The sequence below is a fragment of the Cynocephalus volans genome, chromosome 10 (assembly GCF_027409185.1).
Source record: "Cynocephalus volans isolate mCynVol1 chromosome 10, mCynVol1.pri, whole genome shotgun sequence".
In the NCBI taxonomy this organism is placed as follows: domain Eukaryota; kingdom Metazoa; phylum Chordata; class Mammalia; order Dermoptera; family Cynocephalidae; genus Cynocephalus; species Cynocephalus volans.
This window is the reverse complement of record NC_084469.1, coordinates 82,941,065-82,968,623: the sequence shown is the minus strand read 5'-3', so window position 1 is coordinate 82,968,623 and position 27,559 is coordinate 82,941,065. Positions and strand designations below refer to the sequence as shown.

The 27,559-nt window shown below is 36.1% G+C and overlaps 1 protein-coding gene across 4 annotated transcripts in view; it reads left to right on the top strand.

Moving 5' to 3' along the window:
- The window catches only part of PHKB (phosphorylase kinase regulatory subunit beta), a 217,241-nt gene that overhangs the window by 113,020 nt on the left and 76,662 nt on the right, over positions 1 to 27,559 (top strand). For all 4 annotated transcript variants that reach the window (XM_063110493.1, XM_063110492.1, XM_063110494.1 and 1 more), the window contains 5 exons: positions 71 to 268; positions 3,586 to 3,643; positions 4,187 to 4,264; positions 6,235 to 6,393; positions 25,567 to 25,661. In XM_063110493.1, coding sequence (XP_062966563.1) covers positions 71 to 268; positions 3,586 to 3,643; positions 4,187 to 4,264; positions 6,235 to 6,393; positions 25,567 to 25,661 — 588 coding nt within the window. The remainder of the gene's footprint in view (positions 1 to 70; positions 269 to 3,585; positions 3,644 to 4,186; positions 4,265 to 6,234; positions 6,394 to 25,566; positions 25,662 to 27,559) is intronic.

Below are 27,559 nucleotides of genomic sequence, written 5' to 3'. Positions count from 1 at the left end.
GCCATGATTCTCCTTGGTCTATGTTGATCATGTCATTGCAGACACAATCTCTTTTTCTTATTTTCCCCAGAACACAGATGCTGCCCTGCTCCCCTGCATCAGTTATCCTGCATTTGCCCTGGATGATGAAGTTCTGTTTAGCCAGACACTTGATAAAGTGGTTAGAAAATTAAAAGGAAAATATGGATTTAAGCGTTTCCTGAGAGATGGGTATAGAACATCGTTGGAAGATCCCAACAGACGCTACTACAAACCAGCTGAAATTAAGGTATCAAAAAGTATCCTATGTTACTAGCATATCAGAGTGGTCAAAAGCACAGACTCAGGAGGCTGACTCTTGGGTTTGAATTCTGGCTCTGCTACTTACTAGCTGTGTAGCCTTGGGCAAGTTACTTAACCTCTTTGTGTTTAAAATTTTTCATTGGTAAAATAATAGTAGTACCTATATCATGAAGTTCTCATAAGGATTAAATGACTTAATACATATAAAAATGCTTAGAACTGTGCTTGGCACATAGTAAGTGCTCGATAAGTGTCTCTTATTACCAGTAAGGTGTTTGCTTATATTGAGCCATTTGACTCATTTGGTGAATAATTTTTTATTGCATTTTTAGTCTTTTGCCTGCTCCATACTGTTTGTTGTATATCCCAATATCTATTTGTGATCCAGCTTTCAATCTATTAAGTAAATGCTCTTATTAAAATTGTTACTCTTTTCCCTCTTCCTTCATGTATTTCATTTAAACACTTCCCTCTGAAATATAGTCCTGTAAACATTCAGTTTTAAAGTATTTTATATTTCAAATCTCCCCCACTCCTACCCCCACTATATCCAGGTTTATACTGGCTGCTTTTAAGCTGTCTGGAAAACTATAACACCACAAAAGTGTAAACATCCATGAGTATCGCTGAAGACTTTGCTTTAGTAGGGTAGACTGAAAATTATTTTTGTAGGCATGGACATAACTTTGGCTCACTCATTAAAGGTAGGTGAGGTCCTCAGGAATCTGTATATAGAAAATGTGTAGGCAACATTATACCTTTTAATTTGTTTGGCAATTAATATACCACTCTTTAAAAATTCAATATGCACTTAGTCTTGTAAGACAACTAGACAAGGTATTTATCATTTTACTTAATTTCACAGTTGACTATCACTTGGGAGCATTAGGAGCCAATTTATTGTGTGCATTTTTGAAATTTTACAGCAGTATTACTTATAATCTGTTAGGTTGGGCCAGAAGATCCATTTATCTCTTAAATGCCTTCAAATGTTTCTTTCCTATTTAATATATTTCTTGAGCCAATTTACAGCACTTACATTTGAATTGGACCACCTGCAACCATCACCTTTCAACTTTGGATCAGTGTAGCAGACTTTCTCTACTTCTGCCTCTGCTGCTGAGCACCCCAAGGAAATCCACAAATACTATGGACAGGTGCCACCCCAAATTCAAGACATCCATCTTGGTTCAGTCCTCATCACTGCTTTCGTTTCTTGTCAGTCCTGTTGTGTGACCCTGCCAGGAACTCCCCTTGAAGGCTTCTCTAGCTTTTTCCCATTTATACTCAAGTTCCCAGACTTGATTTCTTATTTCGTACTTGACAGCCTTTCATTTCTGTATGGCCTCCTCCGGTGCCTCTTTCCTTCATCCATACTTACCTTCATCTCTCTTGTCTCACAGAAGGTGCTATTTGTTCTACTTTCTCAGGCTAGCCCTACTTACTTATGTACACCTCATTCTGTTTCCTTTTACTTTCTTGGGACTCTTGTTGAGAGTTTGTTTTCTTCCCTGATAGAAGAATGTTCATCTCTCTTTTTTCTTATCATCTTCCCCACTTCTGCTTTCCCTCTGTCTTGTTCCCCCAACTTAATTCAGCTTCTTTTCCTCAGCGTAAACACGGTGATGTTCATCATTTTAAAAACAAAAACCCTCCATCAACCCCTTCTCTCTGTCTGCCTGCTATCTTTTCTCTTTGTAGCCACTCTTCTGAAAAGCATGGTCTGTACTTGGTATCTCTTCTTGTTTGCCTCATGCTGACTCTTCTCCCCAGCTCTCCCCAGTAGCTTTGCTGGCTTTAGTCAGCTTAGGTCTTTAGGCCATAGTGGATACTTTTCTGATCTTATTTCACAGAACTTCTTGGCATTTGAGTGTTTTAACTGAATCCTGTTTCTTAGAACATTCTCCTTCATTTGCTATGACTCCGTTCTCTTCCTTGTTCTCTATTTCTCTCTCTGACCTTAGTTTCCTTTTCAGGTTCCCTTCTTCTTCCTCATCTTAACATTGCTCTTCTCCTGGGGTGCATCTTCAGCTCTATTCTCTTTTCGTTCTACCTGTGCTCTCACAGCTTTAGCTATTGCTATAAATCCCAGATCTCTATCCCTGCCTCATACCTCTCCCCTGAGTGCCCTACCCATGTACTCAGCTGCCTTTTGGACATCCTCATTTAGATGTCCTACAGTCTACTTCAACTTCTACTCCTCTGCCCAAGCTCCAAACCTGAAGAGTTATTCTAGGCTCTGCCTTATCATTCAATCACCTTAGTCTGGCAGATTTAGCCTCTTTAAAATTCTATGCCTTCCTCTCTGTTACTCCATGGTTTAGGCTAGTAGTTCATAACCTGGGGTGATTTTGCCCCCTAGGGACATTTGACAATGTCTGCAGACACTTTTGGTTATCACAACTTGGTGGGTGCTACTGACATGTGGAAGGTAGAGGCCAAAGATGCTAGTAAATATCCTAAACTTCACAGGATAGCCCCTACAACAAGGAATTATTTGGCCCAAAATGTCAATAGTTCTGAAGTTGAGAAACCTCCATGTAGGCTATCATCTTTTCTCTTTGGATTGATCCAGCAGCCTTCTAGCTGGTCTCCTTATTTCTTGCCCTGCAACTTTCTTTAATACTGCCAACTACCCAGTCTAGCAAGTAAAGCTAGTGAATAAATCTGGTCCTGCTTTATATTCACCAGTGGTTCCCTATTATTTCTAGATCAAAGTCTCAGTCTCTTAGCATGACATCCAAGGCCCTTCCTGATCTGGCTGGCCTGGCCCACCCAGTGGGCTTCACTGCTTCTTCCTTGTTTATTCCAGAAATACTGAATTGCTGGCAGTGGAGTTCCCTTAGCTCATCTCTTTAATGAAGTCCATGGCATTAACCATTTTTATAAACCCTTCCCTGACTCTCAAAGCAGACTCAAGTCTTTCATTCCTTATGTTCCTGATACATCATGTATAGACATTTTGTACTGCACTGCAGTTGTTTATTTGTATGCTGGCCTCCCACTAGGCTGTGAGCACCTGAGGGCAGGTTCTCTGTCTTTTGTCTCCATAGCTCTCTGGTTGGTGCCAGTAAGTACTCTGTAAATACTTATTGAATGACTGCTGTTTGAAGGTTTGAATGAATGAGCTTTTGAATAATAAAAGTCTCGAGAAAAAATTTTTTTTAAAAGAACAATGAAACTACTTATAAAATCAGTCCAACTATAAGTCATTACTGTTAATAAATTTTGTACGTATAGCCTCACTATAGTTATTCTAATTTAATTGTTAGTGAAAATTTAATGTTTTATTTTCTGTTTTAGCTATTTGATGGCATTGAATGTGAATTTCCCATATTTTTCCTTTATATGATGATTGATGGTAAGTGAGCTTTTTCCTGAAATTTAAGGTATAGGATATAAGTGATTTAAAGAAGATCAGAAATGAAATATGACTCCTTTCTGCTAGAAAAATTGACTGCATTTCAGTGATGTTAACTGCTCTATATTTTTATATGCTGTTCTTTGGCTTTCTGAGTGAATGTTAAATCATTTAAAGAATTTTTAAAAAATACTTGGAAGTACTTTTTAAATGACAGTAATATATTATTTATATTTTCAAAGAAAAATATTAGCAGAAATCATGAATACTATAATCTATGACACTGTAAATATCTATAACATTTATACTTAAAGAAATTTCACTTAAAATTCAGTTTTCAATTCTAAAGGCTAATGTGACATTCTAAAATCAATTTTTTTGGAAAATATCACACATATTTGCATTACTTTTTTCAATTTTATTTTTATTCACATAGAAAATTACCAAAATAATTATAAATGGGCCAATAGATTTTTCTAAGGTAAACTTTTTGTGATGCTTATTGAGCTCAGCTGCTATTGGATTTTATATTTTACATTTTAGGAGTTTTTAGAGGCAATCCCAAACAAGTAAAGGAATATCAGGATCTTTTAACTCCAGTACTTCATCAGACTACAGAAGGTATAGTTTTTTCAAGAAATTCTTTCTACCAACATTTCCTTAATGTTCCTTTGAAACGTATAAATGAATTCTTTTAAAACACAACAGTTTAGAATAAATTGAAAAAATGAATGGGGCCACAAATGAAAGTATAATCTTTATTAATTTATTTTAATAAATGTGTTTTTATAAAAGGAGTTTATTAGGGGAGTTAAGGGTAGACATGAATTTAGGTGGTCATGGCTATAGTAATTCTGAAGTAGTTTACCAGATTTCTTTGTTTGTTACTTATTGTGTAACTCCTTTACTCTATATAGTGTGACAATAATATAAAGTGACTTTTATATCCAGTTCACCAAAAATGCTGTAGTCAGGCAAAGGCTGCTTTCCTATTCCAGAGGGATATCTGGAGAAGCTCTACCCTTGTCTAAAGGCATTAGCATTGCCAAGAACATTCTGGCCTCCTCTTTAGAACTCTTCTAAGCCTCTAGGTATTTTGAATGTCTGTGGTGGTGCTAAAATGTCATCCCTTGAGGATGGACTTAATATATTAGCAAATTATCAAAATACCCAGTCTTATGAATAAGGGTATATTGATTTCAATCAAATACCAACAGAGACCGTGAAAGAACCTATCTGACTTTTCTATATAACTGGAATACTAATTTTCAAAGGAATTCCTAAGGAGATGTTCTAGATGTGTTTGTGGCTTGAAAGTAGTAATAGAATAAGAGTATATGCTCATGAATGAACAGCTTTGAAAACATATTTATATGGAAGTTAAAAATTATGGTGTGTCGGTAAAAAAAATGGATGATCTTATGGACATGATGCACAAACAGGCAGTCACAGCACTGGGCCACATTTGTATCTCATGTGAAGTTTGTGTTAGTCATTGCGGTTTCCACAAATATCTCAGAGTAAATACTTTATATTATGTGTGCATCCTTTAAAATGCTTGTAATATTAAAAGTGAAATGTTGATGGATAAACATTGAATTCCAAATAAATATTTTTAAAAAAGTTATTTTTATCTTTATGCCCTAAATAATCATTCGTCCAATATGATTAATGTAATACATTTTGTAATGAATGTAATGCTTGAAATCCTTGAATCAGATCTTTTAGTATTCAGTGGAGATCATTGATGCATCGAGGTGGTAGTTTAATATACCCTGCTTTAGGCTTCATCATGCTCAGAGAGTGATGTTCAAAGTATTCTCTGTATGTCATAGGCCTTTTTATTGATTTTACATGCAAGTATCCTTATTGATTGATGGATAAAGAAGGAAGCAAAATTTTAGGGAAATCTGTGCAATTAGGAAAATTAAGTTTATTGTGGTCTGATGTTGCAAAAAGTCTTCTGCAACACTCTACTAGAAGGCTGGTTTTTTCCCTTAATATCATCCACAAAGATCCTACTCTTTAAATAGTAATTTTAGTTGCCCAAGGAATATTTTTAAATAAGTTGATCACAGGGGAAGATGGATTTTTTTCTCTTCAGTCATATTAAATGGTAGATAATGGGCTTAATGCTTAAATGGGGTTTTCTTTGCTCTGAGCAATGGCTCAGGGTTATAATTCTTCATTTAAGATTATACACTATCTCATTTGTGAAGCTTCCACCAACAAATCCTATTAAAAATAGCTTCCTCTATGGCTCTAAATATTTACATATTGTATGTTTGTTGATTCATTTAAAGGTGTTAAAATTGAATGTTGTTAAAGGAGATTATGTACACATTGTTGGATAAAGCATAACAATATGCTGTCGAATTACTCTTTTAAAATCAAGAAGCTTTTCTCTATGTTTTCCCTGGCTATATCTGAAAGGAACCAGAATATCCAGTGTTCCATAGCTTATGAAATCTGTTGCATCCTGTACAACCTTTCTCTCTCCCTGCTTCCTAATCATTGCAGTTTCTTGAAAGGAAACTTGGAGGAGGACATTGATTTGTTATATTTTAAATACATATTTTTAAACTCCATAGGATATCCTGTTGTACCAAAGTACTATTATGTGCCAGCTGACTTTGTAGAATATGAAAAAAGAAACCCTGGTAGTCAAAAGCGATTTCCTAGCAACTGTGGCCGTGATGGAAAACTATTTCTTTGGGGACAAGCCCTTTATATCATCGCAAAACTCCTGGGTAAGTGGAGAAGATTGGGAACCTTTTTCCCCCCTTGTTATCAAGCCATTAAAAATAAGTATATCTTTGCTGACATTTTTCTAGGATTTGGGGAGGATTTCTTAGTATGTAAAGGTATGATGAAAGGTATGAATGATGATGGACAGTTTCTGGGAAGAAAGTCAGGTATGTACAGGTACCATTACAATCATTTAGGGGGCAGCATTCAGCTTAGTAAATAGGTTTCTAGCAAAGGGCTATGGGAACTTTGAGTTGCTTTTATATGATAAAATAAAAATTCTGATTTAATAAAACAGTCATGCTTGGTCATAGCTTTAGTATGACCATCACTTCCAAAAGGAATTGGTCATCGCAAAGTTCTCTTCTTTCCAATAAATACATATTGGCAATTTTCTCCCTTATCTGGAGGCTTAATGGGACCGTTATTCATAATTCTTTTAATAATTATGTTTCATCTTCTCCTATAACTTTAGCTGAATCAAAGTACTTTTGGATACATTGAAATGAAGGCAAATTTAATAAATGCAAAAACGTACTATGTGTCTTCCTACACCATTCCTTGCTAAAATTTCAGATGTTATTAGTATTTCCATCAAAAGGGCTATCATTTTAGAATCAGAATTCCTTTATGTCAAACAAATTATGAAATAGGCTAATTGTAAATGCTATACCTGCACTGAAAGAACTGCTTACTATTTGAAATACTGTTATTGTCTCTGTTGTTTCTAGCATTACTGCATAAATGCTGATAAATTTGTTTGTGCTGTAAAAGTAATTGTCTTTGCTTTTCATTTTTTATTTTTTTTACATTCCATCAGGAAAGAATATTTCAAAGTCCAGATTTCCAATTTGAGCTTTACAGAAATGACATCTAAGAGCAGACAGAAGCTAAACAAAGAAGAGAAAATTAAGTTAATGCTGTTTTCAGTCTGCTCCTTTTCTAACTATATTTTCTGGGTCCCTGTATATATATATATATATATATATATATATATATATATATATATATACTTAATGCTCATTTAGGAATGTAGAACAATTTTCTTCCTTTAAGGGAGCAGCTTTTTGACAAGGAATTGGTATTATTTATACAGGGTTCACTTTTAGATTTTCCAAAGGGAAAAAATATATACATGAAGTAGTTTTCTTAGAATCAAGTTGGAAAGGTTATCTCTGGTAAGAATGTTATTTCCCTCTCAGTAGCATAAATAAAAAAAAAGCTTTGTTGATACTCACATCTAAATCAAACATATTTTAGTAGAGTAGTTAACCTGTATAAGGACAATAATTTTAACATTAGAATCATAAATTTCTATATACTAGGAAACTGTAAATGAGTATCATAGAATTTTTCTGTGATTCTGAGGCTGCAAACTGACACCTGTTATTTAGGATTTGAGGTGTAAACCTTCTTGCATTTTGCTGTATATCCAGCCTGGGGTTGGTACATCTAGAGAGGTGCTGTTTGAACAAAGTCTTTGGATAAAGTTGACAAGGCTAATGAATTGGGAATGCAGAATTGACTACACTCTACATAAGCAAATTGAGCTTTAAAAGAAGAAAAAGATTGAAAACAGTATCAGTCAGTAAAAAAGCATTAGATCTTCCAAAATAAATGTGTTAAATGTAGAGAGCATTTTCTCATGTTAAGACCAGAGTGAACAGAAATAGTACAGGTCATGCCTCCATTTCTGTTTCATGGCCAAAAAGAAGAAATACTGCGGGGCTACCTTAAAAGAAGTGCTCAGTTTCTCTTTTCCCTGCTGAGCTTCCAAACAGGCAGTAGACAGCATGCAAAAGGAACATTGCATACTGTGAAAGCACATACTTACTTCCTGTTAAAAAAAAAAATGTTGTGTATTCATTAGCATTCCAGCCTACCTGTATGTTATCTGGTTAACAATTCATAGGTTAAGATGAATAAGATCTCAAAAGATTAAATCATTTAGTTGCTCTTAACTGTCCTGTACTTCCTCTAAGAACCATAAAGTGTCTATGGATTTTCTTTAAGATTTCAGACACCACATTTACAAAGTCTTGCTTATTTGTTGAAGGAGCCCCACTTCAATATCTGTTTGACAACATTTTTGCAGCAGTTAATTGGAGTTACTATTTTTACATGAAAATAGTAGAACAGTGAATCTTTAAAAAATATTCTGTAATATATGACTTTCACTAATTCTGGCCAGTATGTATCCCAGTGAAATCTAATATGAATGTTCTACTTTATGTATGCCTAAGTGAATAATTATTCAGCAAAACTATGTGACTTCTATTCCATTGTTAGAGGAAAAAAAAAAAACGTTTCCTGAAGCAAGGCCTGAACTCCCCACTATGTTCTTAGAAAATAGTTAATTATTTACAGTATTTTTTTCTTTTTTTTTAAAGAAAATTTAGCCCTTATAAATCAATATTTGCTATACAAGAGGCATATAAATTAAAAACATGCTTATTTTAAACCACATAAGATCTATTTTAAGATATAATATTTGGCTCGTCTTCGAATAAACTGATTGTTAGTTATATCTTCAGCTGCTATTCAATCAAGTATGAAAGTTTAGAAACTTTCCATGTAAGATCAATCTATAGAAAGCAGAATACCTTTCTGAGCTCTTTGCAAAAATAAATAACCTTAAAAGTATTTATCACATAAAAAGTCACTTGAAAATCATGATCTTTGGATTGAGATCTTTTTTTTTGAAATTTGGAACTAAAGAAATATAACAAAGTTAATGATTACTTTACTCTAAAACTCCCCCCAAACCATTAACATTAATATATGTTCTTATTCAATATATTTATAAATGAGAAACTAAGATATCAGTTGTTTCACTTAAAAAAAAATCTGACTTCTAGACTTCAGCTTGTCTTTTCAATAACATATATGCAACTAAGTTTTCATACCTTGTACATCAGACATTCACAGTAATGACATTTATTCAGGTACTACTGTAAAATCCTAAACACTAAAAATTAGGACTTTACATAGTATGTAACTTTTTTTTTTTTTTTTGCATTTTCAAGTTTACTCCAAATATAGCCTAGAACATCACAGCAATAGTGAAAGAGATTGGTCTTAAAATAGCAACACACAGAATCAGAAAGTGGAGAACTGTTTAGCTTCTGCAACCTTTAAATTAAGACTAAAAACATACAGCTGACAAAGGCAGTACTGTTGAAGACAGAATTCTTGCTTTCATTGTTTGTATTTGGCTTGTTAATAAAATAGAAATGTTATTGCCAGTGCTTAACAGGTACAGGAGTTTATATATATATACACACACACACACACACACATATATAAATCTATCCTACATGATGCACATTAAGAAAAACCCAAGTTAAGACGATTGGTTTGTACATTATTATAGATGTACATTCCCCTCTCCCCGCCCTCATTAGAAATACTAATAAAGAAGACTATATGTGCAGGCCTATTAAATATAGGAATTCCTCAAATTTCTACTCTTGGCCTCTCCTTATCATCAGTGCTTTCCTAAGGGAACCATAGCTCCTTGTAGGGCTACAGCTATTACTGTAAAAACAATTACTGTATTTTAGCTCTCCAAACTGTAGGTCCAGCAATTCTGTGAGCTCTAGACATATGTGACCAACAATGTTCAAACATCAGAAGCTGCCAGACGCCCCAAACACATCATACTACTGGGCCATAGTATGTAACTTGAGGCAGCTGAATAGGAGAATTTTTTTTAGGGTTGATATTTTGAAAACACTAGTAAACATCAAGGGTTAAAACAAGACATGGGCAATTATTGAATTATTGAGCAATTTTAATTAACTATGACTTTCTCTCCAATACACACAAACTTTCAAAATATTTAGAAGGACGAAAATTTTCTTGAATTTCATGAAGGATCTTTTTCATTTTGTAATGGGTATTGTTTAATTACCTTGGAGCATTAATAAGATCCATTTAATGTGATAAAATAGATATAGAAGTACTTTATGCAAAGTGTTGTGTGTACATATGTATAAGTTCCCAACTTAGTTTTTTTGGTTTCTAAAGTGCTTTAGTAAGTTGTTTAGAACCCAATTTATTTTCCTATAAAAATGATATTTTAAATGATTATTAATCCCCAGCAAACTTGTAGCATATGATATAGATTATTTCTCTGACATTATCTTTCCCCTCCACTTTCTCCTTCCTTAGTATCTCTTCCTTTTTTCCTTTTCTTCATTATGTTTTTCCCGTGCGGTTAGTGGAAAGATCAGGGGTTTGGGGATCTGGAGCTCAGGAATCAGATAGTTCAGGATTTGAATACAAGTTCTAACACTTTCTATCTGTATGACTTAAAGAATTTTCTTAACTTCCAGGAACATCAGTTTCTTTATTTTTATGTTCCAAGGATTAACTGATGAGGAGAAACCTATATACACAAAGCATTTACTGTGGGACAGAAATATACGGTTCTTCTACTTCCTGTCCTTTCTTCTCCTCAGCCTCCCTCTCTTAGCTACCATTTAGGAGATAGTATATGTGAATATGTTTCATAGCTCTTGTCAAACAGGCACCTCGGGATGCTCATGGGCCTTCCTTGCAGGTACCCCCATAGCCACAAAACTCGTCACAAGAATAAAATGCTTCTGCAGTTGCTACTTAACCACCTATCTACTCATTGATTCAACTTCTATTTGTAGATGCCTACTCTTTGATAGTCACTGCAATATCCAGTAGTTCTTTAGAAAGAGCTGTAGGAAATATTTATCTTTCCCTGAGGGCAGCTTAATTATTGTTATAGACTACTCCTAATTCCAGTGTTTTTAACTCAGGTAAGTCCATTTGCATTTGATTTCATTCATTTGCCCAGTTGACCCCAAAAGTGAAAGCCACTGATTAAGCCTGGGAATCTAATTCTTTTTGAAGTTATTGATCGAGTGCCTCCTAGTGTGGATGAGGACATAAACTGTTCAAATACTGTTGACTCTTTGTTCAATATAGTACAGAGTTTTGTTACAGATCAGTTAAAGATAAAATGAATAGATAAGTGTGTACAGATATATTTGTACATCGTGACAGCTAAGAGATTTCCCAGCTGTTACACTTTATGAAACCTCAAATAGAAAAGCATCGATTTCTGAGCACTTTCTTTATCTTGTTCTGTGGTATCCATGTGATTGCTAGCAACCTAAAGTGGGATTTCTGTGCAGCAGGCATTACAAACATCTTGAGAGCACATGTAGTATTACTTTAAAGGCTTTGCCTATGAAGATTTTCTCTCTTTAGCTTATTGTATAAATAACTGGCTTTCTTAAAACTAAAATGTTTTCATTGAATTGCTGCTAGGGCTAGAAACTTTGTGTAAAAAATTATCATCTCATCCCCAAATATATTAGTAAAATTGAATATGAAAGCAATAATGCCCAGAGTCTGAGAAGGCTCTTCATACATATTGTTCCACTGTTTCCCAGGAACACTGCTAATAATACCTACCTTAAAGCTTGTCACATTCTGTGCTCTGCCTTTTGCAAATATCCTGTGTAATCCTCCTAACTTCTCTATGAGATGGGTACTGTGTGTCATAGGTGAGGAAGCTAAATCCCAGAAGAGTTTAGCAACTCACCCAAGGTCACACACTTCATGACTAATAAAGTTTGTTCATTTATTCTGGAATTTACAGGGTGCTTGTGTTACCTGCACCCTGTATGGCATTTAATATTATTTATATTATGTTTAATTAATATAACATTTAATCTTATTAAAAACAAAAACTTTGCAAATCTAATAAGAATTAAATTGCTTCTTGTTTTCATTTACATGCTGACTATTAAAAACGTATTTCTTAGTCATTGTATTCTGTGAATTGTCTATGAAATTGTTTTGCCCACTTAACTTTGGTTTTATGGTTTTTCTTATTGGTCAACATGAATGTTTTATATATTAAGTGTGTAAAACTTCTCTGATATTTTCCTAGTTTGTTGGCCTCTAAATTTTGCTTATGCTGTTTTTTGGTGAATGAGATTTAAAAATCTTTGTACACTCAGATCTATTAGTGTTTTCCTATTTAATTTTTGCCAGGACTTTTAACGTTTACTCTTAGAAAGTTTATCCTTATTAATCAATTGAGTAAAAAACTGATCCATAGCAGTTTGAAATTTTTGGTATGAGATTGAGGATCTAAATTTTCTTTTTCTCCAAATGACTCATTTCCTAATATGTGTGTTACTAATATGTGTCACTGCAGCTGAGAATCAGTTAAGCTTTGAAGCACATTCTTTTACCATGTAAATTATTTGCTGAGCCTATGTTAGTGTGTCCTATGTAATCTTGGTGTCATGATTTAAAAAATATATATGTTTGCTCTGTTTAATTTCCTTTAAGTAGTCATTTCACTAAAGAATAAAAATTCTTCTTAATATTTTTTTTACCCTTGACAATTATTGTTTGATGTAAACCCAGGGTGTATTTCGTAAGCCTTTCTGTGCAGAAAAAAAAAAATGCAAATATTGATTAGTTTAATCCCTCTGTTCTAAAGATTTAAAGATAGCTATCCCTGTATATAGAAATACATTATTATCTTTGAAGTTTGGTACTGTATTGTAAATTCTTTTACTTTTCATTTTAAATATTGCCTGGTTGGTTGGGTGTAAGTTCTTTCAGGCCTGTTACTCTTCACCAGAAAACCAGTGTCACTGAATTGATACAATGAGGTCCTGTTTTTGCCTCTTGAATGATAAAAATCAGTGCAGTGGGGAAAAATGTGTCTGTTAACTTGAACTTTTAAGGATAGTTTCACTTTTGTCATTTCAGATATTAAAGTACAGTTGACACTTGAACAACGCAGGGGTTAGGGACACCTCCCCCACCTCCCATAATCTAAAATTCGCATATAAATTTTTGACTCCCCAAGTAGCACTGCTCACTGTGGGTCAAGCACAGCTGGGGGGGCTTAAGTAGTTACTGCTTAAGTAACTACGTGGTTAAGTAACTATGGAGTTAAGTAGTTGAATACTTAACTACTAATAGCCTACTAGTAGCCTACTATTAGGAAGGCTACTTAACTGTTTGCTTAGGTATGTTATGCATTCATGACATACCTAACCAAACATTTTCCAATACATTTATTGAAAAAAGATTTGTGTATAAGTGGGCCCCAAGCAGTTTAAACCAGTGTTGTTCAAACGTTTGCTGTAATGTTAGGGCAATTAGTGTTTCCATATTTGTTAACCTACCATTTATTATTTTGTTTAGTAAGTCTGTTGAGGGCCTACTGTGTGCTGGGTGCTGGAGTATAGCCACGAATAAGCATATAGCCTGTGGAGTTATAGATGAGTACGTGGTATAAGCTAAAACATCAAGCGAGATATAGAAGTGTAGTACACAGAGAGAAATATGAAGGAAATGAAAAGAAATAACCTTTTTAAAGACTTGGCTAACCATTTGATTCATATCAATTTTAATAGATTAGCATTTATGCTTTCCAAGGACATAAGATTTCTTAATTTATCTTTCACCATTTATAAATAACAAAATAATAAAGATAGAATTTCATTTCTATAGAATGACAGTGAAACATCAATTATATAAAGTGCTTGTTGGTTGTGGAAATTTTTCACAACTCAGTGATCATACAAATTGGATAGGGAAATAATTTGCTGCTTATTTAGAATATCAGTGTACTAATCAACCCTGCATCATGAGATAAACTGAAATTAATAACTTGAATTTATATGTCAATATCTGCCTATATGAGTATAATTAAACCTATATTGATTTGGTTTAAATTTTGCAAAAGTATTTTTTTTCTGAGAAAGAGAAGAACATCTGTGATGTGCAACCTGATTTGGATAGGAAAACTATAACATATCAATGTCTAAATGGTTTTTTATTGTTTCCCCCTCCTGGTATCTTTTCCAACTATGTTGTGTATAATGTCAGTGCTCTTAAAGAGCAGGATTAGTATGTGATTAAGAGCCCAGACTCTGGAAACAGACTGTCTCTTAGCTCTGCCATATACTAGCCATGAGCAAGTTGCTTAAATACTCATTGCCTCCATTTTGTCACCTGTAAAATGATTTCGTTGTTGTGAGGATTAATGAATTAATATATGTGAAATACTTGAACAATATCAGGAACTTAGCACTACGTAACTATTGGTACTGCTACAGAAGCAGCGGTGGCTGTGTTAGCTTCTGCTGCTGCTCTTCCTCCTTTTTCTTGTTATTCTGCTATTACAATTTCTTTAATTATTATTGAAGAGATCCTCTAAGAATTATTAAAAAATCTTTTGGTGATTTTGTCTATTGGATAACATTGCAGATGTGCCTGGAAGATACCCCAGAATGGAAATCTAATGTAGAAATATTCCCAAAGCTGAGGGGTTAGGGGAGAGGGGTTAATGAGAAATTAATAAGAAATTGGTTAACGGACACAAACAATGATTACATATTGTAATAATGAATAAGCTAATTATCCTGATTTGATCATCATGTATTGTATATAACTATTGGTAGTCAACTTTGAACCTCACAAGTATGTTTAATCAATTATGCCTCAATAAAAATAAATTTAAAAAAAGGTACAGTCAAAAAAAAAGGAAATATTCCCAAAGCTGCAAAGAAACTTATGACCATTTACTCCATGCTATGTGTTTCAGAATTATTCACTGTCTGAAAGCAGTACTTAAAAAGCTATGGAAAATGAGCTATGGTTTTTTTCTTAGTAAATATTATACACAGGTACATTTATACAAACCTCAGCATAGTGGTGGTTTTAAATGATTAGCGTAGAACTGAAAATCAAGAATGAAATGAGTACATTTCATAACTTAAGTGAGGTAAAAATACAGAGATGTGCCAACTCACTTTAGTAGAAGTTGGATTCTTTGGTTGTTGTTATTCAATTAATTTGCACATGTATGAGTATAATCAAGGTAACTTAATAGATATGGAATTGCTAGTTGGAGAGTATGCTTACAGTAAATTTGTATAGATGCTGCCAACTTGCATTCCAAGGAAATTATGCAGAGTTACATTTCAGGGTGCTTTACCCACCACCAACTCTCCCCAGGGTATCACTCTCCAGGCCCATGGAGAAACCTTGCTACAGTGAACCTCAGGTGCTGATGTGTATCCTTCAGGTGTGTTAGACCCCAAGACAGCAGAGAGCCATTGACTTAGTACCCTCCCTCACACTCTAAATTTCCTTCCTTTTTATATCCTTGGATTTTATCTAAAGTTGCCACAAGGAACTACCACATGAAAAAGGCTTTCTTGTTTAAAGTAAATAGCAGTTGAGGACATTGTCCTCATGCTGGTTAGTGTCTCCTCCCCCCGCCCCCGCAAAAACATCTCAGAAATCTGTTTAGAATTTAGTATCAGGAAATACTTTTTCTCTCCTTAACAAACTTCTTTCCTTCCTTGAGAATGCAAATGGATTATTTTTAAAATGGCTTTATTGAGATACAATTAACATAACATGCATTTCACCTATTTAAAGTTTACAATACCGTGATTTTTAGTATATTCGTAAAGTTTTGCAACCATCATCACAATTTTAAAACATTTTCATTACCCCATAAATAAATCTTGTACCCTTTAACAGTCACTCTCCATTTCTCTCTAATTGTTTCACCCTTTCCCCCAGCACTAGGCAAACACTAATCGACTTTCTCTTCCTGCAGAATATTTGGATATTTCATTCACCTCTACATAGAATGTGTGGCCCTTTGTGCCTGGCTTCTTTCACTTAGCATGTTTTCAGAATTTATCCATGTTGTAGCGTATGTCAACACTTCATTTGTTTTTGTGGGGGAATGACATTCCATTGAATGTATATACCACATTTTATTTATCCATTCATCAGGTAATATTGGATTGTTTCCACTTTTTGGCTTTTGTGAACAATGCTGTTAACTTTTATGTACAAATTATTATTTGATATATTTTTCATTTCTCTAGGGTACATTCCTAGGAATGGAATTGCTGGGTCATATGCTAACTCTTATGTTTAACATTTTGAGCAACTTCTATTTCCAAAGTGGCTGTATCTTTTGCTTTCCCACCAGCGATGTATGAGGGTTCCAATTTCTCTACATCCTCGTCAACACTTGTTCTTATCTGATTTTTATTTTATTTTATTTTTTTTTTTTAAATTTTATTTTGTCGATATACATTGTAGCTGATTAATGCTCCCCATCACCAAAACCTCCCTCCCTTCTCCCTCCCCCCCTCCCCCCCAACAATGTCCTTTCTGTTTGTTTGTTGTATCAACTTCAAATAATTGTGGTTGTTATATCTTCTTCCTCCCCCCCCCCCGGTTTGTGTGTGTATGTGTGTATGTGTGTGTGTGAATTTATATATTAATTTTTAGCTCCCTCCAATAAGTGAGAACATGTGGTATTTCTCTTTCTGTGCCTGACTTGTTTCACTTAATATAATTCTCTCAAGGTCCATCCATGTTGTTGCAAATGGCAGTATTTCATTCGTTTTTATAGCTGAGTAGTATTCCATTGTGTAGATGTACCACATTTTCCGTATCCACTCATCTGATGATGGGCATTTGGGCTGGTTCCAACTCTTGGCTATTGTAAAGAGTGCTGCGATGAACATTGGGGAACAGGTATACCTTCGACTTGATGATTTCCATTCCTCTGGGTATATTCCCAACAGTGGGATGGCTGGGTCGTATGGTAGATCTATTTGCAATTGTTTAAGGAACCTCCATACCATTTTCCATAGAGGCTGCACCATTTTGCAGTCCCACCAACAATGTATGAGAGTTCCTTTTTCTCCGCAGCCTCGCCAGCATTTATCGTTCATAGTCTTTTGGATTTTAGCCATCCTAACTGGGGTTAGATGGTATCTCAGTGTGGTTTTGATTTGCATTTCCCGGATGCTGAGTGATGTTGAGCATTTTTTCATATGTCTGTTGGCCATTTGGATATCTTCCTTAGAGAAATGCCTACTTAGCTCTTTTGCCCATTTTTTAATTGGGTTGCTTGTTTTCTTCTTGTAAAGTTGTTTGAGTTCCTTATATATTCTGGATATTAATCCTTTGTCAGATGTATATTTTGCAAATATTTTCTCCCACTCTGTTGGTTGTCTTTTAACTCTTTTAATTGTTTCTTTTGCTGTGCAGAAGCTTTTTAGTTTGATATAATCCCATTTGTTTATTTTTCCTTTGGTTGCCCGTGCTTTTGGGGTCGTATTCATGAAGTCTGTGCCCAGTCCTATTTCCTGAAGTGTTTCCCCTATGTTTTCTTTAAGAAGTTTTATTGTCTCAGGGTGTATATTTAAATCCTTAATCCATTTTGAGTAGATTTTAGTATACGGTGAGAGGTATGGATCTAGTTTCATTCTCCTGCATATCGATATCCAGTTATCCCAGCACCACTTGCTGAAGAGGCAGTCCCTTCCCCAGTGAATAGGCTTGGTGCCTTTGTCAAAGATCAGATGGCAGTAAGTGTGTGGGTTGATTTCTGGATTCTCTATTCTATTCCATTGGTCAGTGTGTCTGTTTTTATGCCAGTACCATACTGTTTTGGTTATTATAGCTTTGTAGTATAGCTTAAAGTCAGGTAGTGTTATGCCTCCAGCTTTATTTTTTTTGCTGAGCATTGCTTTGGCTATTCGTGGTCTTTTATTGTTCCATATAAATGTCTGGATAGTTCTTTCCATTTCTGAGAAAAATGTCTTTGGAATTTTGATGGGGATTGCATTGAATTTGTATATCACTTTGGGTAGTATGGACATTTTCACTATGTTGATTCTTCCAATCCAAGAGCATGGAATATCTTTCCATCTTCTTGTATCCTCTCTAATTTCTCTCAGCAGTGGTTTGTAGTTCTCATTATAGAGATTTTTCACCTCCTTGGTTAACTCAATTCCTAAGTATTTTATTTTTTTGGTGGCTATTGTAAATGGGCAGGCTTTCTTGATTTCTCCTTCTGCATGTTCACTATTGGAGAAAAGAAATGCTACTGATTTTTGTGTGTTGATTTTGTATCCTGCTACTGTGCTGAAATCATTTATCAATTCCAACAGTTTTTTTGTAGAGGTTTTAGGCTGTTCGATATATAGGATCATGTCATCTGCAAACAGGGACAGTTTGACTTCATCTTTTCCAATCTGGATGCCCTTTATTTGCTTCTCTTCTCTGATTGCTCTGGCTAATACTTCCAACACTATGTTGAATAGGAGTGGTGAGAGTGGGCATCCTTGTCTAGTGCCTGTTCTTAAAGGAAAAGCTTTCAGCTTTTCCCCATTCAGGATGATATTGGCAGTGGGTTTGTCATATATGGCTTTAATTATGTTGAGATACTTTCCCTCTATACCTAACTTATAGAGGGTCTTTGTCATGAATGAGTGCTGAACTTTATCAAATGCTTTTTCAGCATCTATAGAGATGATCATATGGTCCTTGTGTTTGAGTTTATTAATATGGTGTATCACATTAATTGATTTGCGTATGTTGAACCAACCTTGCATCCCTGGGATGAATCCCACTTGATCGTGATGAATAATTTTTCGTATGTGTTGCTGTATTCTGTTTGCTAGTATTTTAGTGAGGATTTTTGCATCTATATTCATCAAGGATATCGGCCTGTAGTTTTCTTTTTTGGTTATATCTTTACCTGGTTTTGGTATCAGGATGATGTTTGCTTCATAGAATGAGTTTGGGAGATTTGCGTCCGTTTCAATCTTTTGGAATAGTTTGTAAAGAATCGGTGTCAATTCCTCTTTGAATGTTTGGTAAAATTCTGCTGTGAATCCATCTGGTCCTGGGCTTTTCTTTGTTGGGAGCCTTCTGATAACAGCTTCAATCTCCTTTATTGTTATTGGTCTGTTCAAATTTTCTACGTCTTCACGGTTCAGTTTTGGGAGCTTGTGTGTGTCCAGAAATTTATCCATTTCCTCCAGATTTTCAAATTTGTTGGCATATAGTTGTTTATAGTAGTCTCGAATGATTCCTTGTATTTCAGATGAATCAGTTGTAATATCGCCTTTTTCATTTCTAATTTTTGTTATTTGAGTCTTCTCTCTTCTTTTTTTTGTTAGCCATGCTAATGGTTTGTCAATTTTATTTATCTTTTCAAAAAACCAACTTTTTGATTCGTTGATCTTTTGAATTGTTTTTTGGTTTTCAATTTCATTCAGTTCTGCTCTGATCTTAATGATTTCTTTCCGTCTGCTAACTTTAGGATTGGATTGTTCTTGTTTTTCTAGTTCTTTAAGGTGAAGTGTTAGGTTGTTCACTTGCCATCTTTCCATTCTTCTGAAGTGAGCATTTAATGCAATAAATTTTCCCCTCAATACTGCTTTTGCAGTATCCCACAGGTTTTGGTATGATGTATCATTGTTTTCATTAGTTTCAATAAACTTTTTGATTTCCTGCTTGATTTCTTCTTGGACCCATATGTCATTAAGTAGAATGCTGTTTAATTTCCATGTGTTTGTATAGTTTCCAGAGTTTTGTTTGTTATTAATTTCTAGTTTTAATCCATTGTGGTCTGAGAAGATACATGGGATAATTCCAATTTTTTTGAATTTATTGAGACTTGATTTGTGACCTAATATGTGATCTATCCTGGAGAATGATCCATGTGCTGATGAGAAGAATGAATATTCTGAGGTTGTTGGGTGGAATGTTCTGTAGATATCTGCCAATTCCAATTGGTCTAGAGTCTTGTTTAGATCTTGTGTTTCTCTACTGATTCTTTGCCTAGATGATCTGTCTAATATTGACAGTGGAGTGTTCAGGTCCCCTGCTATTATGGTATTAGTGTCTATTTCCTTCTTTAGGTCTAATAGAGTTTGTTTTATAAATCTGGCTGCTCCAACATTGGGTGCGTACATATTTATGATTGTTATGTCTTCTTGATGGATCAGTCCTTTTATCATTAAGTAGTGTCCCTCATTGTCTCTTTTTATGGTTTTTAGTTTAAAGTCTATTTTGTCAGATATAAGAATAGCCACTCCAGCTCGTTTTTCTTTTCTGTTTGCATGGTAAATCTTTTTCCATCCTTTCACTCTTAGTCTGTGTGAATCTTTATGGGTGAGGTGGGTCTCTTGTAGGCAGCATATAGTTGGGTCCTGCTTTTTGATCCAGTCAGCCAGTCTGTGTCTTTTAATTGGGGAATTTAAGCCTTTAACATTAAGAGTTGTTATTGAAAGGTGTTGATTTATTCCTAGCATTTTATTGGTTGTTTGGTTGTCTTAGGTGTCTTTTGTACCTTGCTTTCTGATTTACTGTTTGGTTTCTTTGTTTGTTGGTTCCTTAGGTTGTAGATAGTGTTTTTGTTAGCTTGTTTTCTCTTCATGAATGCCATTTTTATTGTACTAGCGGGGTTAGATTTTTCTTAGGTTTTTATGGCAGTGGTAGTTATTTTTCAGGAACCAAACCCAGTACTCCCTTGAGGATTTCTTGTAAGGGTGGTCTTGTGGTAGTGAACTCCCGCAGTTTTTGTTTGTCTGAGAAATATACTATTTGCCCCTCATTTCGGAAGGATAGCCTTGCAGGGTAGAGTATTCTTGGCTGGCAATCTTTGTCTTTTAGTATTTTGAAAATATCATCCCATTCCTTTCTAGCTTTTAGGGTTTGTGATGAAAAGTCTGATGTTAACCTGATTGGGGCTCCCTTATAGGTGATTTGACGCTTCTCTCTTGCAGCTTTTAAGATTCTCTCTTTGTCTCTGAGTTTTGCCAATTTGACTATGACATGTCTTGGAGAAGGCCTTTTTGGGTTGAATACGTTTGGAGATCGTTGAGCTTCCTGGATCTGAAGATCTGTGATTTTTCCTATACCTGGGAAGTTTTCTGCCACTATTTTGTTGAATATGTTTTCAATGGAATCTCCATTTTCCTCCCCTTCTGGAATACCCATGACTCGGATATTTGAGCGCTTGAGGTTGTCTGATATCTCTCTCAGATTTTCTTCCATATCCTTGATTCTTTTTTCTTTCTTTTTGTCTGCTTGTGTTATTTCAAACAGCCCATCTTCAAGTTCAGAGGTTCTCTCTTCAACTTCGACAAGCCTGCTGGTTAAACTCTCCGTTGTGTTTTTTATTTCGCTGAATAACTTCTTCAGTTCAGCAAGTTCTGCTACATTTTTTTTCAGGACATTGATTTCCTTGTATATTTCCTCTTTCAGATCCTGTATACTTTTCCTCATTTCATCATGATGTCTAGCTGAGTTTTCTTGTATCTCATTCAGTTTCCTTAGAATTATCACTCGAAATTCCTTGTCAGTTATTTCAAGGGCTTCTTGTTCTATAGGATCTACAGTATGAGATTTATTAACTTTTGGTGGTGTACTTTCTTGATTTTTTGTATTTCTGGTGTCTTTTTTTTGGTGTTTATTCATTGTTGCAGGGGGTTTCACAGTCCACCGGTTTAAGACTAATGACTAACTAGGATGTTGCTGTGGTTTCCAATTTGGTATGGCTCCCGCCGTGACTGCTCAGTTGGCCTCCAGTGTCTTGTGTATGTGGTTGCCTCGGGTCTTGGGCTTCTCCGGGGATCCACCTTTCTGGTCAGCTTGTACTCTGCTGGGCTGGTGGATCACGTACCACAGGGTGTGTGATCTCTGTTGAGCTTTCACTTTCTGTACAGGACTTCTCCCCGTTCCGTGTGCTCTGGCCCAGGCTGTTAGATCGTGCAGTGGCGACCCCACCGGGTGTGTGGTTTCTGTCGAGTCTCCGCCTCCCTGGCCGCACGTCTCCCCCCTCTGTGCACACTGTGCTGGGCTGGGGCGTGTCTTCTGCACCCCTCGTCTATCAGCTGGGCCTTCAAGACCCTGCTCAGCACCGCCTCGCCCAGGAAGTCTACCAGGTTTCTGCTAGGCACAGACGACCGGTCTCTCTGGGTGCCTTTGTAGCACTGTGTAGATCTTTCTCGGGTCTTGTTCACCTTTGTATCCCCCCGGTATAAACCGAGTCTAGTGCCCGCCTGCAGCCTGCTCTCCGGCAGGTTCAAGCGGACCTGGGAACTCTCCTACCACACTATTCCCAACCAGAAATTCGTTAGGCTTTTTTCCAAACTGGTGGTCGCAGAGATGGTATCTGCCTCCCAGTAACAGGAAGTTTACCGGGGCGGAGTCCAGGGTGTGGTGGAGTGACAGTCGGCCCGCCAGTACTTCCTAGCCCTCCCAAAACTGGTCGGGACGCCCCACACCCCCAGCCCTGCCAGAGAACCGCGGAGGGAGTGGGAGAGGAGGTCGGCCCGCAGGGTCCGGAAAGCCCCGCGCCAGGCCAAGCAAATGGGCTCAGTGATGGCCGAGCAGGGCGGAGCTGCCCGCACCTGGGAAAATGGAGGCAGCACCGTGGCAGTGAGTGGCCTGGTGGTGCAGGCGGGAGCCGCGTGGGCATTCACCCCCCGAACAGAGCTGTGCCAGGGATCACTCACAGTGCTGTGCCAGGTCGGGCGCTCGCTCTGTCTCTGGTTTGTTGCCTTCCGTGTTCTCGGCGCTGCCGCCTCGGGCTGTTCAGTCACGGCGCCGCTCGGGCGCTCCCAGGAATCTTCTTTAATGCCGGCCTGAAACCTCGAATCCTGAATAGGGCAGCTGGCCGCCTTCAGTGCGGCCCCAGCCTCCGGGATCCTGGCTGCATCCACAGCAGCCCTGGCGCCGTGTTCCCTGTTTCAAGACTCACTTTTGCAGCTAAGAATCAGTTCTTTTCCTGCTCCACACTTCAAAGCTGTTGCCTGTAAATGAGGCAGCCTCTCCTGCCGGGGGCAAAGTGGCGTTGAGCCCCCACGACCGGCCAGCAGCAGCAGTCCTCCCTTAAGAGATGGCGAGAGGAAGGTCCACAAGTTTCCCGGCTGCCTGAGGCCCAGTGGCCACCTTTTCCACCTCAGCTACTCCGCGCCAGCCGCCGCAGCCGCCGCCATCTTGAAACTTCTCCTCTGTATTCCTTATCTGATTTTTAAAAATTATTATTATAGCTATCCTAATGGGTGTGAAGTGGTATCTCATTATGGTTTTGATTAGTATTTCCCAGAAGACAAATGTTGTCAAGCATCTTTTTGTGTGCTTGCTGGTGATTTGTGTATCTTCTTTGGAGAAATGTATGTTTAGATACTGTGACCATTTTTCAACTGGATTTTTGTCTTTTTATTATTGAGTCTTAGGAGTTCTTTTTGTATTCTTGATAAAAGTCCCTTATAAGACACATGATTTGCAGATATTTTCTCCCATTCTGTGGGCTGTTATTTTACTTTCTTGATGGTAAACTTTGAGACACAAAAGTTTATAATTTTGATGAAATCCAGTTTATCTCTTTATATCTTTTGTGGCTTGTGTTTTGATGTCATAATTTTGTCTAAATCAAAGTCATGAAGGTTTACTCCTATATTTTCTTCTGACAGTTTTATAGTTTTTGCTCCTATGTTATGCTTTTTGATCTATTTTGAGATAATTTTTGTGTGTGATGTGACAAAGAAGTCCCAGCCTTATTCCTTTGCTTTTGAATATTCAGTTGTCCCAGCATAATTTGTCAAAAAAAACCCCAAACCCCTATTCTTTTCCCATTGAATTGTTTTGGCCCCTTGTCAAAAATCACTTTACCATAAACGTGTAAGGGTTATTTCTGGACTCACAATTCTATTCCATTGATCTATATGTCTATCTTTATGCTAATACCAAACTGTTTTAATTACTGTAGCTTCGTTTTCAATCTGGTGCCTTTTATTACTTCTTCTTGCCCAGTTTCCCTGTCTGGAACCCTCATTACAATGTTAAATAGAAGTGGTGAGAGTGGACATACTTCCTTATCATGTTCCTGATTTTGGGGGAAAAGCATTCAGTCTTTTACCATTGAGTATGTCAACTGTAGATTTTTCTTTGAGGAAGTTCCCTTCTATTCCTTGTTTGCTGAATGCTTTTTCTTGTGAAAGAATGTTGAATTTTGTCAAATGCTTTTTCAGTGTCTGAGATGATCATGTAGTTTTTTGCCATTTATTTTAATGATATGATATATTACAGTAATTGATTTTGCTTGTTAAGCCATCCTTGCATTTGTGGGATACATACTACTTGGTTATGATATGTAATCCCTCTTATATATTACTGGATTTGGTTTGCTAGTATTTTGTTGAGGATTTTTGTGTCTACATTCATAAAAGATTTTGATTGTAATTTTCTTTTCTTGTGATGTTTTGATTTCTGTATTAGTGTAATATTGGCCTTTTAGAATGAATTGAGAAGTATTCCCTCTTCTATTTCTTTGTAAAGTTTGTAAAAGGTAGGTTTTAATTTTTTTTTTTTTAACTACTTAATGGAATACACCAGTGAAGCCATTTGATCCTGGGCATTTATTTTGTGTAAAGTTTCAGTCACTTTACTTGTTACATATCTGTTAGTATTTTCTATTCCTTCTTGTGTTAGTTTGGTAGTTTGTGTCTTTCCAAGAATTTTTCCTTTTCATCTAGGTTATTTAATTTGTTGGCATATGAGTATATTTGTTGGCATTATTCTCTAATGTTCCTAAGGTCTGTAGTAGTGTTCCTTTTATCCCTGATTTAGTGATATGAGTCTCTTTTTTTCTTGGTCAGTCTAGCTAAAGGTTTGTCAGTTTTGTTGAGCTTTTCAAATTATTCTCTAGTGTTTTTCTATACTCTTTCATTAATTTCCACTCTAAACTTTATTATTTCCTTTCTTCTGCTTGCTTTTGATTTAGTTTCCTCTTTTCCATCCACTGTCTTAAAGTGGAAGAATACATTATCGATTTAAGATTTTTCTCTTTTTAATATAGGCATTTATAGCTCTAAGTTTTGCTCTGATCATTGCTTTACCTATATCCCATAAGTTTTGGTATGTTATATCTTCATTTTCATTTATCTCATCAGAAAGTACATTAGAAAGTATTTACTAATTTCCCTTTTGATTTTTTATTTGACCCTTTGGTTATTTATGAGTGTGTTATTTAATTGCCATATATTTGTGAATTTCAAGGTTTCTTTCTGTTATTGATTTCTAATTTCATTCCGTGATAGTTGGAGAATATACTTTTTATGATTTCGGTCCTTTTGTATTTATTGAAACTTATTTGATGGCCTAGCATATAGTATATCATGGAGGATGTTCCATGTGCCATGAGAAAAATGTGTATTCTGCTCTTGTTGTATGGAATGTTCCATAGATGTCTCTTAGGTCTACTTGGTTTGTAGTGTTATGTAAATGCATTTTTGATAATATCACTTCCCTTCTTTTTTTTTCAGCTGATGAGTTAGTCAGCCCTAAAGATATCGATCCTGTTCAGCGGTATGTTCCACTACAGAATCAACGTAATGTGAGCATGAGGTTTTCCAATCAGGTAAAGAGATATGGTATTTATTAATTTAGACTCATCCAAAGACATTTAAGCTTAATTGAAGAGGAAATTTTTATAATGTGTTTTTGTTGCTCCTTCTGAAGGAAAGACTTCTCCCTTTTCTGATTAGTTAAGATTTACTTGTGGTAAAGAGCTATTTGTTAATGAGGAAGTAGGAGTCAGATGTGTCCAACAAGATGTCTTCCAGGTAAACATTTCCATCTTCAGAATGGTCAAGTTTAAGGTGTCAAGTGTCTTTGAGAAGGAGCAATGCATATGGATGGCAGGAAGACAGATGAGGCATACACTCCTTGTTGAAGGAGTGGATCCCATGAACAGGTGTGCTTGATGTCTCTCTCTCCTGTGACTTTGCCAAAGGGCTGAATAACTGACAGAGTTGTTCTTAGCACTTGGTGATATGTCAGGGGAAGGAATAGTTTTTAAATTTTTACCTTTAGAAGCTATGGATTCAGACTGTGTTGTGTCAACAAAATATGTATCTGTAGAATCAGCAAGACTGATATTGACTTGAGCAAACCCTCAAGTATTAAATGATACTAGTAATGAGGACTGTTGAAATGAAAATGTTGTGGATTGTGGAAACTGCCTGAGGAGAAAGGGAATGAACCTGAGTGTGTGCCTGGGATTTCAAGCAGTTAACGTGCATTTAATAACAATGGCATCAGCGCTTACAGAAGATATGCTTACAAATTGGAGTAGTCCTTTTATTTTAAAAAATGTACATAATACACACCAATAAATGTTTGTTTTAATAGAGAAAGGGAGAGTCAACCGTCCCATTGGCTGCTATCACACTATTTTTCTGACTCTCTTGCTGGTCTTCAACAAAACATGTAATTACTCTGAGTGGTTTATCGATGAGAAGCTATTTGAGAGACTTGTAAATAAATGTTAAGGTTTTCTCCAGAACATAAAATCCCTGTGTTAGTATGTGATAGAAATTTCTCACTGGCCTGTTAGTGCCTGTAAAGTGGGGAATTGGCCTTTATCTTAGTTACCACTCGTGTCAGTGCAGTCAGTACACATTTGAGATGTACAATTTTGCTTGAAGAAATGGTAAAATAGGGAATATATCTACCTTCATATTACCTAGTGCTGTAACTCTGAGCTATTTTAAGACTAGTGTGTATCATTTATACAGTATTTCATATGCCTGACCTACTTCTCTAGGGTGATGAAACCTCAAAGCCTTTTCTTAGAAAATAAAATAATAGATCACAGATTTGAGGTGTGGGGGCAGGAGCCAGAGAACATCAAAGCATTTTATAGGCACATGGCTAACAAAATCATTAACTTAAACAGTTATTTCATGCTTGACACATATAAGGAAGGCTGAGAATTATGTGTAATTTTTGGCATATAATATACTTGCAACTCTTTCTCTCCCACTGAAGAAAGTTTATCAGAGTACAAGTGAGTAAGGGTGAATTTTATAGAGAATTCACTCTATAGATATTTTTTATATTGAAATCTTTTTCCAGCATTGTTCTAAATTATCTGTGGCATGCTTTCCAGGTGGAGCCACATCCTAGCTAAGAGAAGTGCTCTAGGGTAAGTACTGGAGCTCCTCTCCTACAGTTATGTGGCAGATTACATCTTCACATTATTGTATATAGTTTCTGAGAGGGAGGTGATGGGGAGAATTCTCAGCAGAAAACTGCTGGTAGCTGACATGCCTCCACCCCCACTGGCAGCTTAGTTGTGATGTATATAAAATGATAAAGTTCCCTTGCCACTTTCTGAACCATTTTAAGCAGTAGAGAAGACCTAACATGCCCATGTCCATTACCAGAGCTGGGTGAAGTGGCCTGATGAAATATAGGGGGTCAGACATATCCCTAGATGTGTAGCCCTCTACTTGAAATGTTGGTTTAAGTGGC